The 23,051-nt window shown below is 33.8% G+C and overlaps 1 protein-coding gene across 1 annotated transcript; it reads right to left on the bottom strand.

The window, feature by feature from the left end:
* Positions 1–5,112: 5,112 nt before the first annotated feature.
* LOC148604498 (uncharacterized) lies at positions 5,113–22,717 on the bottom strand. Its single transcript, XM_088550992.1, has 6 exons — positions 22,582–22,717; positions 13,109–13,179; positions 12,836–12,947; positions 10,615–10,667; positions 9,995–10,051; positions 5,113–5,497 (listed from the first exon to the last, which is right to left on the bottom strand). The coding sequence occupies exons 1-6, from the start codon at positions 22,671–22,673 to the stop codon at positions 5,229–5,231; spliced, it is 654 nt and encodes a 217-aa protein (XP_088407118.1). The 5' UTR covers positions 22,674–22,717; the 3' UTR covers positions 5,113–5,228.
* Between the last annotated feature and the right edge of the window lie 334 nt (positions 22,718–23,051).

The raw sequence follows: 23,051 nt of genomic DNA, 5'->3' as shown, positions 1-23,051 counted from the left end.
AAATACATGAAAAAAAAAAAACATAGGTAATCTGTCAATTACAAAGCTCACCTTGTTACATAGTATTTTTGATAAGCAGGAATGGACTTAAACCTTTCAAAGTTTTAATTTGTCATCCACGAAGAAAAAGGAGGTCGCAGTCTGCATTCAAAGCCTGCATTGTGCTTAAAGCTTTCCTTTTGACAGGCAGCATCCTAACATGTCGATTAACTCTCCTTGTTATTAAGTATGGAGTAACTATTTTTCAGTAGTAAAATATTGGTAATGTAAGTGGTCATCCATCCAGAAAATATAGATCACAGCCAGCATCCAAAGCATGCATTGTTGTGCTTAGCATCACTAGATGCACCTACCATACCAATATCATTTATGTGCCACTTGCCAGTCTTTAACCATTCTTCTGTAAGTGGTCATCCATCCAGAAAATATAGGTTGCAGCCAGCATCCGAAGCATGCGTTGTGCTTAGCATCACTAGGTGCACCTACCATACCAATATTATTGATGTGGCATTTGCAAGTAACCGTGTATGGATCTTAACCATTCTTCTCTAAGTGGGTGCGGACGCCAATGCCAGGGGTATCACATAAGCCCCCTCCCCCTCACCTTCGTGAGGTGAGCTAAAATGTACTTACATTTGTTAATCAAGTCTTGAAATGAGTGCACGACAACTGCTTTTCTTGTCATTCTATTTTGACTGTATATTTTTAGCGGAATCTGTACTTTATCCTTGAATGAGAAAAAAGAGAACAAAACCTTGCGACGTTCCATGAAATCAAAACTACTATAAACATGTATAATTTAAGATACTGAACTTGAAGAGCTGAGAAGTAATGGCAGAAAATGCAAAAGCAAAAAAAAAAAATTTCTCAATCATGCAAAAATATGACAAACTTGTTAAAAATTGACAATTTTTACCTTTAAAAATCGAAACTGCAATAAAATTTCAGGCAACAACAAAATATTTGCTACGCCTGACACATATGTGTTGTCTATTTCAAACTCACCAGAGACATCTATATATGAAGCCAAGAGTTGCAATTTTGATATCTTTACCATGATTACACCCAACCTGTATAACATCCCAATTGAGATATATTCCCATAGGGTTATTCCCAATCTGATGACCTACTTACAAAACAAACAAAACGATTTCCAGATGACTGTTAGCAGGGTTTTAAGACTTGGTTTAGCCTTGATAGGCAAATCGTTACCCCCAACTGGCCCCTTGATCACTTGAAGTATTTTTGGACATTTTAACCATTTATATGAAGTACTTTTGTGGTTTCCCTAAGTAGCAAATTATAAAAACTTTCCATGCGTTGTTATGGAACCCATATCTGTAATATGCACATGTATTTTTCATAATTTTTTTTAGAAATATGAACTCGTTCTAAATGCATTAATAAAAAAGGTTAAAAGTCTCTTGCCGCCTTACCATGATTAGTTCTGGAGTGAGGGTATACAAAGCAAGGGGACTGACACTGTAAGCAAAAAGAATTTTTACTACGCATGACTGTGTTGTCTATTTAAAACTCATCAGAGGCGCTCTATGAAGCCAAGAGTTGCAATTAATCTAACTTTATCTAATTATCTTGATACTAACCATGATTACACCCATTTAACCTTTTTTATTAATGCATTCAGGTTATAGATAAGACGTGGAATGTTCAAATATAGTGATAACTTTTAAAAAAATGAACAGTACTTACATTTTAATTTTTTTATCTGCGCTGACTGTCATTCACGTCAGCAACAACCCGTTTTTGCAATAAAGTATCAATGATTTAAGTCGAAACCCTGCTTATGACATAAGGTTAAACGAACGACCTTGTTTATTATTTGGATAAAACAAGACCCTGTTTTGCGGCACATACATGTACTAGTACATTACCTATTGTAATGCACCCCCTCCCTTCCGGACACAAACACTCCTGGTAACCTTTCTTTATTTTACTTTAAAATAAAAAATTGTTGACATTTTTTTAATCATTTTTGATAAATGTCATTTGAATTTCTCTGGCGTCCTCCTAGCTACCTTAATTTGAACACCATTTTCGGACCTGCTTCCCCACGCTTTGTACAAAAAATATGGAAGTAATATCCAGGAGAGGGAGAGGGGTGACATGACATTTTTCACCTACCTGATTATCCATGGCGGTACTAGCACTGCACGTGTGCCTTCACCGTAGTAAAATTACGAGATAAACATCTTGCCGAAAATTCGAATATGTATGTCGACTTGTCGAGAAAATTATATAAACATGTCTTGATAATAAATAATTGAGCTGGTCGACATGTTGTGAAAATAGAGATTGAAATCGACTTTTTCAGATCATTATCTCGACAATCCGACTTCTTAATCCCGAAAAGTTAACATGATTATCTGGACAACGCAACTTCACGGTGGCAGCTACGAGCAACATCTCGACCTCAGGATGAGAATTTAAGATATTTGATGTCGACTTGTCGAGAAAAATATGTCGACTTGTTTGGATATTTTTCGTGACAAATCGACATAAAAATGGCGTTAAGTCGACTTTCCAAGAAAATTAAGTCGACTTGTCGAAAAAATTATGTCGACATGTCTCGATAATTATCTCGACAGCTTAACATCTTGATGGCAGAAATAAGCCTCCATATCTTACTTTGTTAAGTGGGAAGACTCAAATGTCAAATATCTTAGTGATGTATTTGATATAGTGAGGAAAAAATTCCTCACCTTTACAGAACTGAAATGCAAGGTACATACACAAATCTTTGTGAAATATTTTTCCTTAATATCAAGTATTCCTTCTGATTTAAGACAATATATTTTAAAAATGTAGACAACACGATGATACACACTTTTGAGGACTCATTTTAAAAAAAAAAATGTCCGTTAATAATAAATATATTGGATTTATTTATCGTCATTCGGTGACATTACAATGCTATCTTCCCCATGACCATTTTTGAAATGGGGAAGTGAATTATATACTGAAATTCCAGATTGGAAGACCTATTTTGTTCTGAATAAGAAGTGTTGTAGTAATGCTCATCTTGCCAATTTCCAATGCAAGTTTTTACATCGAGTTGTGCCTACAAATATTGTTTGTACAAGATTCATATTAAAGACTCAAATTTGTGTTCTTTTTGTAACCAGAGTATAGAGACTATGGAAAATCTGTTTTTTTACTGCTTAGTCACTTCAAATGTCTTATACTATTTTCAGATTTTTCTTAGAAAATATTATTCTGATTTTGTTGTGAAAAAAGCACTTTTTTTTGGCGGGGGGGGGGGGGGGGGGGGGGTTCCTGAGGCAGATATCAAATTCAATCTTTTGTTATTTATTGGAAAAAAGTACATATTCAAGTGCAAATTGGAAGAAAAACTGCCCCACATTGTTGGTTTAAAGCAAAGAATTCGACATTACTACCACATTGAACATTTTATTGCCAAGAGAAATAATGTTTTGCATAAATGTGAGACGATATGGGCCCCTGTTAGAAATATTTCAGATATTTGATAACTAAAAATGTGTTTATTAGATTTTAAAATACAAGACAGTGTATTTCGTCTTATTTTATTTCAAATTGTAAATTGAAAGTGTGAGAGCGAGAGTGAATAAGTACGATAAGTGCAGTCTTTCAAATTTATATAATATAGTGAGGATTATATACATGTTTACAAAACTCCATTACACTCTAGTCAGGTAATGATGTATCGGGATGTTGTAAAATCCTGACTATATTCAAAAAGAAATAGAAAATAAAAAAAAAAACAAGAAGAACTACAATCATCAGAGAAAAGAAAATAGACAGCGTCAGTTAAATTCACGTCTATACCGGAATGATAATTTACAGAACATGGCCATTGCCGAATTGTAATTATTTGCAATGTGACGGGTGCATGATGGGCATAACATGCTTACCCTTTCGGAATACCTGGCTATACTCACGGTCTAATGCAGGAGTTCACGCTGTAACTTTTTTTTTTCGGTTTTCTGTTTTAATATGTAGGGGCATTTTTATTCTATTGCTTAAATTATATATGTGGATCGTATTTGTTTCCTGATTTCAAGTTTTATGTAATTGAACCATTCTTCTGCTATGATGCTTCAGTATTGTGTCCTTTGTCGACACTAAGTGTAAACATGAAAATTGTTAATCAAAGGACAGAGAAAGAATAACTTGTTTTCCAATCGAATATTGCATTTGTAATGCACCAGTATTCTATTCAATGTTTTAGTCCGCCTTTCAAATAAAAACTTTTTCGTTGCAAATGTTGCTTTGGAATTATGATTAGACAGGTTTAATTTACTTTATCATTTTGTTCATTGATTGATTGTTCTTGGATAGGTTCTTGTTCTATTTGTAGTGATGTCTTCCTAACTTTAAAGAAATCTAGTGAAAAAAATGAGCTACTTTGACTTGTGGAACCTCAATTCCAGGCGAGTTATTTAAAAAAACCTTATCTCTTCAGCATTTTAAATGATTTTATGCAAACAAGCTATTAAGGACCAAGCAGATTATCAGCTTTTCAATACGATAAAGATGTTAAGCTTGCTTTGATATTACTGTTTTCTCCTCACTACACAATTCGGTATGCTCCGTCCTATGCCGTTGACTTCTTGTAATAGCAAGAAAGCAAGTAACCCCGTCTAAAAAAAATATTTGCTTAAGTAATCAAGGGAACTAAAGTTATAGCGGTGATCAACTACTTAAACTTTCATTTCTTTTCAAAATTAAAGACCTCACGGCCTTTAACCACTCTGGCAGAGAAACAATGTCTTCATATTCTCGTTTTATCCATTTTTTTACGCATTCCTCAACGGAATCCATAAGAACTTTAAAGTTATAATTCCAATTTATGGAGCGTGATTCACGGTACTTGGGACCTTTAAAAGGTAAACGTATGAAATTATGGTTTTCGTTTATAAATGACAATTTGATTAGAAACGAATTCATTTGCTAGAAACATTATACTTTTAAAAATATGATAGTTAAACATAAAAAATAACAATTTGAAAGAGAAGAAGGCATGCACATGTACTTTGATGATAAAGTTAAATTTCCTTGTTTCTTTGATTACAACTGCTATGGCCTTTATTGTCATTTTTACATACATTGATAAAGAATATAAACCTGATTTATTAAAACGAAAACAATTCAGTGGAATAGAAATACTAAAGTCCTTTAAATGTACTAAATTGTCTATACAGCGTAGTTGAATTGATACACAAACATTCTCAAAATTTTCCAAATTTGTGGTCGTCAAAGTCACATATCATGTATTTTTCGTTGATGTCTTCATAGACGTTCTCGCTCTTCCTGACATCAAAATGAATTTTCTCGAACATAACATTTCTTTCCAGTCTACGTAATTTAGGGTACCGACCCCTTAATGAGTTTGCTTTGCTAGCCATCCACCCCCTATTCTTGAACAGAGCGATACCAAACGCTATGGTTAATCCGATGGCAGCAATGCAAGACATGTAAATGATGATTTCTCGAGTATCTGTAAGACATGTCTGAATTAATACATTTCATTTCTAATACAAATAAATTAATGGTTGGTCTTGCGAGTTAAAATATGTATAAAGTAAGATCAAGTCATATACTGTTTAAAAAAAATTGCCTTTCATAATTTTTAAATGAAAAATGTAAAATTGATATGAATACCAGTACATCTGAATTTATAGCATCGTTTTATCTAATAAAAGCATAACTGGTAGAAGTCATGATTAATATGTAATTGTATTTCCTGCAACTGATATCAACACAGATTTTGTTTCTCGCGTACGACACACATTTGTGTTTTATGATCCTTTATTTGAATCACAGAGAGAGAGAGAGAGAGATAATGAGAGCAATGCAATCAAACAACGAACAAATAAATTAAACGTTGGACAAATATTGTTCTCCTTGCATATTTTTCTAGTTTGGGGTAGTTCAGGTTTATATTATATCTCTTTTCATATAATTGCATTCACTAATGTAGAAAAGCGAATGATGCGATTGGTTCCCTTTTCATATCTACCCTTTTGTTGCGTTTGTTTTTTCAAATGATTTAGGACCACAGTTTTAAGAACGGGCAATGCATTCTCTAAGGTAAAAATTTTCCTTCGCCATAACTTTCCTTATTCAAATGTTCATTGAATGTTTACATTCTCTGTGGTTCTCTTTAATATATTTTTGGTTTATTTTGTTTTGTTTTTATTTTTTTGTTTTTAATTGTTATATTTTCATGATACTTCAACAATAATTTTTCTGATTGATTTATCTTTATCTATTGCTAGTGTAATGCATTATGTAAATATTGTGTTCGTTCAGTGGAGTCATAAATGCTTGTTTTCCACATTGTAGTAGTTCATTCCTTTGGTCGGTGTTACTCTAGTGCACTCTTACGATGCTTGATTCGTTTAAACCGGTGGTGGGATCTACGGCTGGGTAGCGTCCTGTATTAAGGGATAAGTATGCGCATTGTCATCGCTAAAGGTCGAATAGACCATAGTTGGTAATAACTGGTAATTAATTTTGCTGTTAAATACAAAGGCCACATCGATGTACACGTGATTTGCCGACAACGTGTAAAAGAGGTTTTAGAGACTGCTATTTACACAAATATCCGCATTCGAAAATAGCAATCGGTCTACCTCTTATTCTGGACAGATTTGTACCAAAACATTTGTTTCCTGATCAGAATTGCTGGCGTGGAGAAACTAAACACAAAATCGTTCTCAGTATGGCCTTGTCATATCGTTGATTGTGGTAGCCAACAACACTACAATATCACCCGAATTGTGCACAAATGGCAGTTAGTGCTAAAACTTACACGCTGTGTATTTTCGTCTTTTTTTTTTCAAAATGATGGTAGTTCGTTGATTATTTTATTTACCAGGTAGAGAACCTATAACAGATGGTTTACAGTACAAAATCGTGCATTAGGACGAACTCCAGACGAATTTTGTCGAAAGATTTTTTTCGATAAAATAATGATTGTAAATTGATTTTATGTGTTTAATAATTATTAACAGAGATATACGATGATTTGAATAGTGGTATCACTAACGCCTGATATGAAATTATACCGCCAACGTATATGTGTGCGTATATTTGTGCTTAAAAAAGATGTTCGTTTACCTTTTTAAATCCAAATCCATTATAAATAATTCTTGTGAAATAAATCTCATATTTATGTTATTTTATTAAGCACTAATATTATACAACTGGACCATATCCCTTCCATTCTACAATTCAGTTTTGAAACAAAAAAAAACTGATCACAATAGACCCTTTTGTGGTAAGTTGGTGAGCAAGCTTTATATACACTTCCGCGAGGTAGAGCTTGGGTAGAACAAAAGAATTTTCCTTGCGGAAGTGTATATTGAGCATTCTCTACGCATGCTCATCGACTACCCCAACGTTAGTACAAAATAGTCTATTGAAAAGCCGCAGCAAATATTTTACTCAACACAGTCTAGAGGTTCGGGCTTCTGGCATTTGAATTGTCCACAAACATTAGTTTCCTATAGAGGGGTTGAACTCGTCAGTAGTACTCAAACTGAATCGTCGTGCTGAGCGAGTTTAACTTCTCTCTCTTCGTTGCTTAGAATGCACTTAATACGTTCAACCCCGTTGATTTCAGAGCTTTACTACATTTAATAGAGGTTAAGTGTTCAGGAATAACCTGTGGCAAACATAAGTATGAAATTGTACGCCTTGTATTTTAGGTTCCTATCGTGATGTGTTTCGCTCTCCTATACTCGGTGGTTAGGTTACAACTATCCTTCACTATAGAAGAGTTTACATTCAATGACTTATAAAATTGAGATATAAGATCTTGGTTATATTTTCCAATACTTCTTGCTTAATATATAGTACTAACGTCTTCGTCAATTCCTTGCTATTGACAAAATGATCTAGATGGTATGTGCTTCCGATTAGCTGCTGTGTATTGCTTGTCGAGCTGAACAACCCAGTTGCATTATTTACTGGGTTTAAATATCCTGTCGTGCCCCAAATTTTAATTTGGGATAATTTTACACATTTCGTCCAACAGAATAGGTACCCAATCCAAAACGTAGCCCCGATTAACAGTTGATTTTCTCTGTGAACCATTCGCAGTAAGCATTAACCTCAAAGGAGTCTCTCATTGATTGCAATTGTTTTTAAAGGTAAGATTATTCTTCGGACACCCCAGTTTACTCTGCCTTGTGGTCGGTTCAGACTGCTTTCTTTGTACATCACAAGGCGTTTCATGAATTCCGACACAGGTTTTTGTTACTATAGTATTTTTTTCCTTTGCCTACAAGAGGATGTATATCTCTTGCTTCTTCGCCTCATCTTCAATGAATTCAATTTCAACTTTATTTTTTGGACTCCATATACATTAATAATCAGACTTGGATCGAAGGTGGCGATGTCTTTGCATATTTGGCATTCTAAAAGGTTAAGGATTTTTTTAACTTGGTAGTATTTGGTTACTCTTATGCACGTTTTCGGTCTACTTCCTCATGGAACGGTGCAAAATATATGGTCCGGTGAAAATACCCCGCATGTGATTTTCTTGCTGACAGGTCCATATAGTGATACATGTATACTGGACCCTACTCAGTAGCCAGGGTTTGTCTGTGTCGATTTCGAGTTGAAATTACATGTAATACTTAAAAACAAGCCATTATTCCTCTCTGTTATCTTTAACTAAAATCTAAGACCCTTTGACAACCACAGTCGTAACACACTATGGAAAGTCTGTTTGTCCAAACGTGTATCACTTATTGATGTTAGTTTCTAGGTAGTAATTGTCTCCTCTTTTAAGGCTTTTTATGGTTATTCTACTCACACATTCCGTTTGCTGTCTCTACTATTGTACTTTTTCCTGAACTGTTTCCAGCGTTTGATCTTTAAGGAGCCTGCTGATACTTTTTTTTAATTTTGCTGTATTTGTATGAACTACAATCTTAAGTAAAAAGAGAATTTTCCAACACCAGTTCTTAAGAATGGATTTTAATTTGTCGTTAACAGTACAATCATATGGTTAAAGTCGTTATGTTGTACTTGCCGGCATACAGAAATATTTCTACCCGGTCCAATCTTGTGTAGAAGTTTTAGATTTTATACATCGCATCCACCCCAAAGAATTTCAGATAAAGGAAACTTCAGAAACTGTGAAGTCAGCCTAATATCTTAACCTACACACAGAGATTGATGGTAAAGAAACATTATTGACCGAAATATACGACAAAAGCAATGACTTTTCCTTCCGGATTGTCAACTTTCCTTTTATTTCTGGCAACATCCCTTCAGCACCTGTGTGTGGAATTTCATATTACATATAATCATACGTTATGCCGTAACTACGCAGATGTTTTGTACCGCACTAGACTTCTTAAAATTGAGCTTCTGAAACAGGGTTATGTTGCTTCAAGATTGAAGTCATCACTACAGAAGAGCTATGGTCGTCATCATGAAGTCGCGATCGTGAATTGCTACGGTGTATCTATCTGCACCTTGATAACCGATTTGTTCAACTTTTCATAGTTTCCCTTTCCACTTTAGTCTTAACCAGATTTGATATGTTTTAAAGAACTCTTTAGGAAAACAGAGAACGCTTAACCTTCCGGTGCTCGTACATGGCCTCATTTACTTTTGTTATTTTGTATGTAGTATTTTTGGTTATTTTATGTTCTTTGTCATAGATGTCTGTTTTCCGTGTCATGTCTTTGTCCCTGGATTACATTCTTTAGATTTCTGCAAGATTCTTGATTATTCTGTTTCTATATATGATATTTCGTTTTGGACCCCACTTCCTGTGGTCAGTTTTCAGGGGACATTCCAGATTGACTTTCTTAGTTGTAAAATGACTTCATAATTTTACCCTTAGCTACCAGAGGCTTAATTCATATCCATTCTGTCACAGAATCGTGAGAGTCTGTTTACGGATTTTATTACCACTTTACCATAAATAAAAGGAATACAGTAAAATCTGGAATTGCTTGAATATTCATCTTACCTTCCGTGTTTTTTCTTTGTTCTTCGTTTTGTAGGCCTGTCACTTTATCACGTGCGACTAAAGTAAGTGAAAGCACTGGTCAGATGTGGATTAGCTAAAACCCTTGTTTTAAACATATTTATTGTACACGTATTTTTTTGTACAATCGTATCAATTCCACTTTGATACAAATGTTAATACAATTGTATGTATTTATACCTTGACAGCTACTGATTTTGTCCAAACACTTCTCTCAAAGGAACGATCACAATATGACCAGTTTAATTAGACACATGTTTTGTGAATCATATAGAGGCATGATAGTTTATAATACACCGAATGTAAAGATTTTTTTTATAACGAGTAACAATTCGTTGAAACCGAAAAACTGTTTCATTTTTGTCTTTAGAGTCTATATTTTTGGAGCCGTAATATTTAAACGCATATGTAAAATGAAAAATGTCGCAAAAGAAATTAAGTTTAATTGTAAGTAGAAGAATCGGTAACTGAAAAAATACAACAAATTCACGTAAGTATAAAAATTATACACTTATTAAAGTTATAGTGATTTAAGCTAAATTGTAAGGAAAATTTTATCTTTTCTAGGAAACAAAAGAAATACACATTAAAAGTAATAGTACCTGGACCCCTTGTGGTTGTACTTATGTCCACGCAGCCATCCTTAAAATCACACCTGAAAAAAAAACTTAGAACATATAAATTCTGTCGATTATAATGATATTGAAAAAACAAAACTGACCAACGACTAATAAGCTACTTCAAGAAACCTTACGGATTTTCTGATAGAGAAGATAACATTATACTCGGCGTCACATAAATAAGATACTGTTAAAATTTAATAAAAATATTGTCTACGACTTTATTGACACTTACCGTCGTTTAAATTGTCTTAAATGACTTGCTCAGTCGTTTAGCCGAACGGCTTCTCCCTAAACATTGAATCATTAAATTCCGGTGAGATTTTAATTCTCGGTCCCAATATTTACATTATCAAAAGTCGGCCATGTTTACAGTGATCGGGTTGCTAGGAGATGTTGTTTACGTTTAAATGGTTTGTCCAAAAACCTAAGAACCCAGAATGCATTTCGGCGCTAATTCGGATATCTCGGATTTATTCTACGCAAACATCGTACAACACCGAGAAGTTGATCAAGCAGACGATTGTCACCGGAGTTTGACGGGAACTTACGAACTTCGTTTGTAAACAAATCATCCCGTAGAAACCAACATGGTGGATATTAGTATAGGATTTTCCCGTAAGGATTTGTTACGCACGATTTCAGCCAATGAACGACTCGTTGGAACTATTACGTCATGCATATATGCGAACTATCTTCAGATTAAATAAAAGAGAGACAACTCTAGCCGTAAGTCCCGACAGTTTAAAAAATAGAGCTTCAAATCGAAAATGTGGTGTATGTGACTTCGAGTATAGATAAAATTGACTTGGAATATCTGTGGCCTGTGGCTAACACTTTGTTGTGTTCATTTTTATTGTGATTTGATTTAGATTGAACAATTTTTTTAATTAATCAGTAGTTAAAGAAGAATGGTATAGCAGATATCAAAGGTTTGAAAAAAGAATTTGATAAATGAAATTCAAATGTTTTGCTCAGTAATTTGTCTAACTTTTTGCAGAATGATTTGTTATTTTACTACTGCACTCCTGACATTACTGTCATATTGTTTTTTTTTTTTTTTTTCATACAAGCGTCTCAGAATGTGATGACTTTATTCACTACACTGCTCAATTGGATCAAATTGATTCAGGGAAGATAATGTAAACTTATGATAGGGTCTGAAAAATTCCCAACAATGTAATAATTTTTTGGTCGTAGCTTGCCGAGTGGTCTAGGGCGCTGGACTTTGTGCAGGCGGTGTTCCGCAAAGGGAACGACCAAAAATTTGAATCGCAAATTCGACAGTTCTAAAACCGTTGGGAATTTTTCAGACCCTTCTGTAGGTTTACGTTAACTTCCCTGTAGTAATTTGGTCTAATGGAGCAGTGTAGCGAATAGAGTCGTCACATTCTGAGACGTCGATATATATATATATATATATATATGTGTGTGTGTGTGTGTGTGTGTGTGTGTGTGTGTAAAGCAGTGCTACATTCCCTTGGTAACTCTAGGGTTTTTAAGTTAATTTCTGTGTTTAAAGTCTCTCTGTTATAATGATAGCATTCTTGTAATATATTGGAAATAAATATCAAAATGAATTTTACAGCACCTGGTATCGAACAAAAAAGTTAGTTGTCTTTAATTGTATCTGTCAGTCAGTTATTTGATGAATAGACTATACCCTGAATAAGTTAGAGTTACCTCTTTTGGTCAGTTTTAAATAGGTAATTTTATAGAAAACTCTTTCTGTTACAATAGCGAGAATTGAACTTTCTTTGTATTGTATGCATTTTATTGACACATCATTTTTTGCCAAATAATGTCATTGTAATCTGCCTAAGAATAAGACTTTTATTACCATTTTCTTATTTTTAACCAAATTTTGAATGCTATTGTATCTTTGTCTGAGTGAAAATAGGTTTGTAACTTTAATGAAAAAATAATTGAAATTTGCAATTCAAAATATTTTTCCATCTTATTTTCAGTGTAAATGTGTTGTACAAGTAGCATTGCCTTATTAAGTCATAAGCTGTTATGGAGTCCTCTGTGTTTTCCTTCTCTTTTGGAGGGTGGAGGTGATGAAGTTATGGCATTTATTTTATGTTTCAGTATGGTTGCAAAAATACTAGTGAAACAAAATAGTAATGGCAAGAGAAAAGAGTATATAAAGGTATTTTAAATTGAAAGAATTTAAGATCATATAAAACAAGTATATATTTACCTTTCATTACGCTGACAGTTACAGGATGACTGACAGTCTTTACCATAGTGTCCATAAGAGCAATTTTGGCAGAAACCTATTTCTGGTTTATATCTTTGGCCATACGGACACCCTTAAAGAAATAGGCATATGCTAACTAATTTAGTTGTGTGAACGAATTCATGAATTAAAACAAAAACATATTACGACAAAGACAACCCTTACCAAACAGAAAACAAAACTAATACAATTACAGGAACCAATGTACAACTAGGTTACAAAACACTAACTTACCACAAACTCCCTGTGTCTCTACGAAAGGACGACAACAGTAATAGATCGTTATTTCGTTTTCACCATTTCTCCTGTAAAGAGTTATTATGTATATGTACTTTCTTGTATACTTTATTTCTGCTAAACCTATGTAGAAACATTGGTATACATATAAACATGCATATTTTACAATATTAATGTACAAATAGCCAACTGACAAAAAAGTAAGAAAGATAAAATAGTGAGGAACATCGTTTGAAGTATAAATGACTAACTTACAAAAAAATTAATGTAATTTCACAATTTCCAACGTTACACCGTGTTGAACCAGACTCCATGAATAATTGGCCCGAACATGCCCAAGTTATCATTAATGGCGATCAAGAGTACTAAAAGGTTTGACCTGTGGTAGGATGTTAAACAATCAATCAATCAATTTAATTCGCAGGACAACATTCACCTGATAACACTGCAGATGGGACCAAATGATTACTATGAGCGAAAAGATTGATTCTTGTGAAATATACAGGAAAATATAAGATATGTGAATTATTTTTTTGATGAATAATAACACAAAAGGTAAATTGTTATAATTCTTCTTATTATGTTATCCACACGTGAACACGTGTTATCTTTGTAGGTATCATTTACAGGTTGAGACAGTGACGTCAGTCAGCGGTATCAGTGTTCTTGTAAGTTTTTTGTATTAAGCATGGTAAAATCTAACCTTCGAATTACTATTAATTCCGATAATCCGTATCATAACCTCTAAGTAATCATTATCATTATCCTTGAACAAACCATTCCGCATTTTGTCTCCCACATATATTGTCTTATATCAATACTTAATAAAATGTTGGATGGGCTCGATGTTCAGAGGGAAAACTAGTATGGATTTAAAGTGAAGTGTGAACAGATATAAACAAGATTCTAAATAACAGCACACAACTAAGAAATGTTTTATGTTTGAAAGCATAGTGGATTCTGCATAATGTTCGCTTGCAATATCACAAAATATACATGGTTTTGAATATGGAATAACCATGATGCCGATTGATCTGCCATTTAGATAATTGTTTATTATTTATGCGAGGTATTTGACTTCTTGGTTTTGTCTTGAAAATTAGTTCCTTCTGTCGATTGAAGTGTTTTGTGAATGTTTTACGAGCTTGTAGTTTCGAAAACCTTGTTGAAGTAAAACCAAATTGATAATTAATAATAATGAATAAAAAATTATCCATTTTATCGTAAAATTTAGTAATAAGCTTGCCATTATTAATTTCAGTACTGAGATCAAGACACGCGCCTCACATGGGTCGATATTTTCATCCAGGTGGAATTGTTGTCCCTTTGACAAACCTATCATCGTTATATGTTGATTATTATCATTATCATCAAACAGTTTCAAATTTTGGACGGCTAATGGAAATTCGAAAAATTTTACATTCCTCCAGAAAAGTGTGTTATCTATTGACTTGTATTTTACATAGTTTGGTTAAGAGTTGATAAAGGCCATTTTTGTTTTTAAAAAAGCAATTTCTTCACTTGTCAAAAACATCAAAAATATAATTTTTTAAAGCACACTTTCTCCGCTTTATATTGGCTATTTTTGATGAACATACACACATATCATGAATTTACAATCATGTATATATTAAGATTAAATGAGTTCTAATAATTCACAGAGAAACTGTAATTTAACCCAACAGTTTTAAGTAGTGAAATTGGCAGTAAAAGCAACAAATGCAAAAGCATATAACATAAATCAAACAGTTAATACTGTTGAGAGAAACAAGAAAGACTCCACATCAAAGGTAAAATCCATGGAAAACAAAACGATGATAATCCTTTGAAATCAAACTAAAAGTAAACATTTCCTGATTTTTTTTCTTCTAGTACGTTGATGACAAAGAGCCCAAGAATATTAATTTAAAAAAAAAACTGTGACTTATAAATTAGTACAACAGTAATCGTACGTGTGTCCTTCTGTTCGACTAGTATCCAATTCTCCTGACCTTCTTCCAAACATCTGCGTATTTTGAGGGAGATATACGACCAGACATACCAACATAACTCTAGTTATGGGGATTATTAAAAAAAGATAAAAAGTGAAGTTTTGCCTGAGGGATTTTCCTAAATGTTACTAAATACTTTATGTCCCCCTTCCCCGTGTAATGCGAAAGAAAAATAAATGACAAAGGACATTTATTTAGGAACAAATTTGACTTTTATTTGTTTTGTGAGTTCAGAATGGTCCAATTTTATCCATCGCAGAATACTTAAAAAGTGCTTAAAAAGTAAATGACCTTATTATTTAAAACCAAAAAACAATGATAAAATAAATGTAAAATACAAAAGTACCACTCTCATAATGTTGCGAATTTCGATATGCTCTACACGTATTTCAAGGTGTAATCTCCCATTGAATACAAATGACGATTTTAATCTAAAAAATTATTACCAAGAAGTTCTAAAATCCAAAAGTATAGAAATAGAAAGCAAATTCGAGAACTTCTACCTTGTGCTATCCAAGAGATTAAGTCATGGTGTTTCATGAATTTGAAATATGTATTACTGCAAATAAAGTATATATAAATGATTTGTGGTCAGACAAATCTGACTACTGGGTTGGTGAATAGCCTCGGGACCTTGGGTCCACCAGCAGTGGCATCGATCCAGTGGTTATAAAATTCGAAAGTACTAATCATATAAAATTGCAAATATTCTGTACACGTGTTTCAAGGAGTACAGTACCTGTATGGGATAAACTTCCCATTTTATGGGGTATGAGGCAATGGGGCATGGGGAATGGGGGAATGGGGGATGGGGCAATGGGGAATGGGGCAATAGTGAATGTAGAATTGGGAATGGGGTAAATGAATAGGGCAATGGCAATGGGGCGAGGGAATAATTTTGATTGGTCAATCAAACAAATTGTTCTGCCTTTTTCCGCTAGCAACGTACCTATCATATTTCTATGACAGCAATTAAAATAATTTTTAAACAAGCTTGTTTTAGAGTAATTTTTAATTATTACAGGTGTCGCAGATTTTTGGCTACAATATGAGTGTCGCAACCACCAACTGGATAAAAATATTACCAGTTTCAATATTTTTAACAATAATTTGGAACCATTATTGAAATTAAAATTGTTCGCACCTTTACAATCTGAAGAAATATGTTATTTTTGAGAAATGTGATTGAAATAAATGTATCACAGCCACAAATGATGCTTATTTGGACAATTTTAACATTTTAAACAATACTATAAGACCATTAAGGATATTTCAAGTATATGCAATCATTCAATTTGCAAATAATATCTCATTTTCAAGAATTTGGTCTGAAATATATGTATCAAAGCCATCAACATAATAATGATATAGACAATTTGAACATTTTTACAATAATTTTAGACAAACAGGTATATTAAAAAAAGTTCGCACAAATTCACTTACCAAAAATATGTCATTTTGCAGATTTTTGACTGAAATATGAGTGTCGCAACCACCAACTGGATAAAAATATTGCCAGTTTTAATATTTGTAACAATAATTTGGGACCATTATTGAAATTAAAATTGTTCGCACCCTTACAATCTGAAGAAATATATTATTTTTGAGAAATTTGATTGAAAAAAATGTATCAATTTTAAAATTTTAAAACAATTATATAGGACCATTAGGGTAATTTTATGTGTTCGCACTCATTTACGTTGTAATATGCACAAATATCTCATTTTCAAGAATGTAGTTTGAAATATATATAGAACAACAATCAACAAAAATCTTATCTGGACAATTTTCACATTTTTAAAAATAATTTTAGAAATCAAATTCATTCACAATTTATACATGTATCTATAGTTTTAAGAATATTTTGCATGATTATTTCTCATGCAGCTCGGAGTGGCGATAATACATGTAAACAATGCAAATATCGCGAGATTTCGATAATTCCCGAGTTCGCCGTCGAGATTCTAAAATCAATATTGATTGCACAAAAATTTCTACATCCTAATGCATTATATGTATTTGATAAAACATTTACTCTTTTTTTTCCTTTCGGAATGGGAAAAGGCATTGGACAACGGGAAATAAATCGATGCAATGAGGATGGAGCAATGGGGAATGGGGCTATAGGGAATAGGGTATGGGGCAATGGGGAATGAGCAATGGGGGATGGGGAATGGGGCACGGGGCAAGCGGGATGTTTATACCATACAGGGACTGTAACCTCTCATCAGCAGCATTGAAATCAAATATAAATAAATAAAGATCTTTTCGCTCAAAAACAAATCATGTGTATATGTTTTGTTTTATGTTTGTTTTGTTGTTTTTTTTCACAATGACAATTAAAGAACATAGCAATAAAAAAAACTCATTGAACCACATACAAACTCTACTTGTCGTCAGTTGTGAGAAATTTAAGGTGTTATAATATCCAATGCGGAAGATGTATACGTCAAAGGGAAACTTTTCAAGACCTGCCAGTTCGTAGGGATATTAAGGAAGTAAACAATATCGATTATCACAAAATCAATTATCAATTATTTCCTGGTTAACGAAAGCTATTATATGTAGTCAAATTGGCCTAGTGGCAGGGATTGCAAATAAAGAACACTCTATGTAGCTAAAAAGAATAATTTTGCCACCTCTGAAAAATTCAATTAGTTTCATAGACTTTCAATTGTTTGCAAAATTACAACTACTATTGTCTAACTAAGTTCGTGTCGTTCCTGCCTATACTTCATTTGATGAGTGCCCAAACTAATGAGATTTTGCTCATAAATGAGATATTTTCAACCGAATCAAAGATGAAAATATTTCATCAGCGTGTCACATTCTCAGACAAGCTTCTCATTTTAAATAAAACGACAGCGAAAAATTATCAGTTGATCGCCATTTTATGATAAAATCTGTATATTGACAGAATATCTACATTTTACCCAAACATCTCAAATGCTTCAGCAAAACTACAGTAAGTGCAAGAAGTGGAAAAGATGACGCCAAGATAAAATGAGGGCCTGTCATCTGAGACACACTTTGCAATGTCAGTCATAAAAAAAATATTAACACAGGAGCTTACTACAACCATCAAATGTGCAGACAATCTAGTATGTAACTAGTCGAGTTGCATATTTGACAGTGGAAGCAAGTCTTTGTCCATGAACATTCAAGTGATCTGTCCTTTCTACTTTGGTGATACCCTTTTGACTCTGATCAAACCTTCCGCGTAAATCATCCCATCAATGTACTCGAAGTAAATATATAAATATATATTAATAAATACCTTTGTACAATTTTGTGAAATAAAATGTTGTCTAACTGTCCTTGTTAAATAACACTATAACAATAAAGTTGAAAAAGATTACACTTTCTGTGTGTCCGTTACACCCTTAATTTCGTGCATTATAAATCTGTGATAATTGGTTTGCACTCATATGTGGTATTTTTAATACATAATGGACTGAGGGGTTTCTTAACGCCCTTTGCTATCATTTGTGGTCTCTCATGGACAGTGTAAAGCATCGAAGCGTTCACACAGTCCCTGGGCAAAGTCATACAATGTACCTGTAAATGAAGGTCATGGTGTTTTCGGGGAAATTAGTTCTAGAATTCTAGTAGTCTTTCTGAAATTTACATAGAATGTACCACATGATTTAGTATTGTCTCATATGGTAAAACAAGGGTTATGCGATAAATTAAAACAGTCATGCTGTAAGAAAGTTTTTGATACTGCTAAATGTTTGAATTTTAGAACAGTTAAATGTAGTCATAATTTAAAATAATATATATTTTATTGATCGGCCTTTTGACCTAAGAAAAAGTTTTTGTAAGTATAGTTGTTTGCATCACATAACGCTTCATTCAAAAAAAATATTTATTGGACATTTGTATTAAATGTAAAAAACATGTATTTTTGATGTCTTATTCTGTGTGTGGTAGATTTTATTGTTAATCTGTATATATTATACTCCCTTGCTTGAAAACCAGGATGTTTATGGTGATCGTGCTGTCCGTCCGTTTGTGCGTCTTCAGTTTTCATGCTAGTAACTTATTTCAATTCATTTAATTACCATTGCATCAAGACATCCCTAAAGTCATTCATTTTGCGAAACAAAATTAGAGGCATTCTAACATAGAAAAAGCGGTAGCCATTCATTCATACACAAGAAAAAGTTCATTGCCACAACTGAGGTACAGTACTTAACAACTCAAACTGCCCTAACACTTTTTAACAGTATGTACTACATTGTATCAATTAACAGATATGAATGTATAACTTCTGTTATCAACAGGAGACTGGTAGTAAGACACCAACTTAAGAAACATATTTTTTACCTGGATTTGGTTAGGGGGGTGGTCATTTCTAAAAAAGTTTCTGATTTTTTTATCCCCGTGATATTTTTTATCTCCAATGTACTTTTGCATAAAAACTCGATCCACCTGATACCAAAAATTATAAGGTCCCTGATTTTCCAAAATTGTAGAGCCATTTATATAACTTACCTCTGTCTTGATCAGAGCACTCACCAAGATTATTCATTTCTACAGAAACGGATAAAAATATTCTCTAAGGGATAATTTACATATATTCAAAATAAAACTAAGTGACTTAAGGTAGATCATACATATTTTTAGTAGATAAATTTGCCTAGTTTTTTCTTAAAGATGGCATTAAATGAACATACTTTAGAATTTTAATCTTAAAAAACATAGATCACTGAACCTAATTTTGAGATACTTGAGCCTTCTCACTATATATATATTATATGGCTTTTTAAGGGTATTTTCAATATTTCGCAAACTTCTAAATGGTGGTAGATAACATTTCTTATAACTTTATATGAAGAACACTTAGTTGACATTCTTGCATATTCAAAACGAAAATGTGCGTTACAAACTTTTTTTGCAATATTAAATAAACTTAAATTTCAAATGGACATTTTCCTTCCAATAATCTACCTTTGAAAGATTTTCCCGCGATTTATCTCCCCTTGAAAGAAGCTATTGTAAAAAAAAGTTTTTAATTTTACCATTCTAATTTTCACTTCATTTCAAACACTATTAGTTTATAGAAAACGTATATGTCTGTATGATTTCGCAAGATGACAGAAAAGAATGCTCCGTGTAATAGGTATGATCTACCTTAAGTACTAAAGGATTATAGACTATAAGACCGAGACAAGAAAGACATGTTTGTTTGTTTGTTGGGGTTTAACGTCCGAGCAGCAATATTTCAGCTATATTCAGCCGATGAACATGAAATTGATGATAAAATGAACATGAAATGATGATGAAATGAAATAGGGATGGGACACAAGGACAATGGGGTCCACAAATTTTGATTGCCACTGGAAATAGGGAGAGATGGGTAGGGACGGGCAATTTAGCCTCTTGTAGCGGAGCCTTATGGTTCCTACTCCGGGAGAATACCACAGTATTGTTCTTTGACATGCAAGGAATGTGGCATCTTTCGCAACACAGTCCACCACTATGGTTTGCGGTCAGGTTTTCCGTATTTAAGCCTGACAACCCCAGCATGCAACACGCCAGGGGTACCACATTCCACCACCTGGGGCCCACATCCCAGTTGCTCTGGTGCAGAGTGCCCTAACCCCCGGTTAGGGTTCTGAGCACTATGCAGTCGCCTTTTACGACAAGCTTAGCGCTGCTGCAGGGGCAGAGAGAAATGTAGCAAAAATATGACTTCTTGTCGTTACTTTGACAAAGAGACAGCAAAATATTTTAAATCACATTTTACAAAAACAAAACAAAAATCAACAATACCATGGGAGAAATTAGCATTTCTAACACATGCACAGACGATAGAACAGAAAAACCAGATTGTATATCCAGCGAGAAAGAACCGGAAAAGACATTCTTGGTGACAGTTCTTATGGGGATAACTCCGACCTCTTTGATTTTATAACTGTACAAATTTAAGCATCAGATGGATAATAGTTGAATAAATGAAAGTATATACAAGGCAAGTGATATATGTACATTGTTCTAACTGTAAAAAAAGTTGTATGGCTTGATTGACAATTCTTCATTAGAGATGCCTTTTTAATGAGAATTATCAAAAATAAGTTCTTATCTTTCTTGAGTTGCTGCATCGTGTGATTAAAAAAATAATTACCCCCTCCTTTTGCCATTTAAACGAAACTAAATAATATAGATAAATAATTGAAACCCCCCCACCAACCCCCATACTACAAAATAAGTCAAACAACACTTATCCCATTTTTCCATCACAGAAAAAAACTGTATCCCCTATATTTTGACCTATCCCCGCATCACAGATAAAAAAAAATGACCCCCTACATTTTGACCTGCCCGGCCCTACCCCATACCAATTGAAAAATGATACGTCCGTGAATTGTGAAAGCCAAATGTCTAAAAATACGAACTGGGTTACATGAACTATCTGAGATTGTGAATAACTTCAAATCATTCAGTAGTTAAACATTTTTTAAATTAAATGACCGAGAAAACATCTACATCCAATCGGCCGTGCAGGTCCGGGTGTTAAAAGAATAAGCCTGCAGCAGCGCTAATCTTGTCGTATAAGGCAACTAAATAGTGCTCAGAAACCTAGCCGGGGGCTAGGCGCTCTGCCCACAGAGCAACTGGGATGTGTACCCCAGGTGGTGGAATGGGGTACCCCTGGCGTGTTGCATGCTGGGGTTGTCAGGCTATAATACGGAAAACCTGACCGCAAACCATAGTGGTGCACCGTGTTGGGAAAGATGCCACGTTCCTCGCACGTTAAAAAACCCTGCTGTGGTATTCGATAGGAGTAGGAACCTTTGCGCTCCGCCACAGGAGGCTAAATTGCCCAACCTTACCCATCCCCCCTTTTTCCAGTGGCCATCAAAATTTGTCGACCCTATTATCCTTGTGACCCCTCTTTTTTTCTTCATTTCATTTCATTTTATCATCCATTTCATGTTCATTGTCTGAATATAGCTGAAATAATGCTGCTCGGACGTTAAACCCCAAACAAACAAACAAACCAATCGGTTTCAAAAAATAATCCTGGAAAACAAACTCAAAAACTAAATGACAACGGTACGCAAGCTTTTTTGGAAAGCTTATACTTGTATTATGGATATTATATCAAGTTGTGTGACTATTAAACCCAGCGTTAGCACGAGTAAAACTAAAATTTATCGTATTGCCATATCGCAATTGCATGTTCCTTGTCAACTCTTGTATTCATATATTTCCCACATTTGCAACATGCAAGTTCAAGTACACATTTACAACGATTCTTAGTGAACAACTAAGTAGATATTTCTAAAATTCCAGGAGGCGCTTTGCATTCCGGTACACTAAGTGCACGATCCTGGTTGTATTTTCTTGTAAAGGGCCAAACATCCATTGATTGTTTCCTTGGTTAAATATACAAATTGAAATTGGCCAAACGATTCAAATACAACATAAACTATATACAGAGAAATTATAATACCAGTAAAACAAGATTACCTTCTTCTTGAGCAAACACGGGATTGTTCGTCTGTTCGGGAACAACAAACAACGAAAAGAAATATGTACAATCGCATTGAACGAACAACCATTTTGAAATTTTAATTTGATAAGGAAATTTTTCCTTGTACTTGGCTAAGCAAATTAATTGCACACTCAAATTGTGTGCGGAAATAGTACATTGTATGTTTATCTATTGTTCAATAAATAAGGCTTTTGGTTATGTTGCCGGTTTGAATTCTTACCATGCATGAAATGACTGCTTCCCCGCACTCTTGAAAAAGTGATTTTTAATTTTATTCAAATTCCAACTACTTTGGTATAACACAACGCGTAAAATCAATAAATGACGATCATTGGACTATCCGAAATGCTTCCAAATACAGGCGGGCATATATCTAGAATCATCAAACGGGTCGTTATTCACAGCATGCAAGACGATACATTTAAAATGGTGAAGTCTGTCGTTT

The sequence above is a fragment of the Perna viridis genome, chromosome 10 (assembly GCF_037379345.1).
Source record: "Perna viridis isolate PV_CMFRI_1.1 ecotype Kerala chromosome 10, ASM3737934v1, whole genome shotgun sequence".
NCBI classification, from domain to species: Eukaryota; Metazoa; Mollusca; class Bivalvia; order Mytilida; family Mytilidae; genus Perna; species Perna viridis.
The sequence above is the reverse complement of the archived record's forward strand: the minus strand, read 5'-3'. Positions and strand labels throughout refer to the sequence as shown.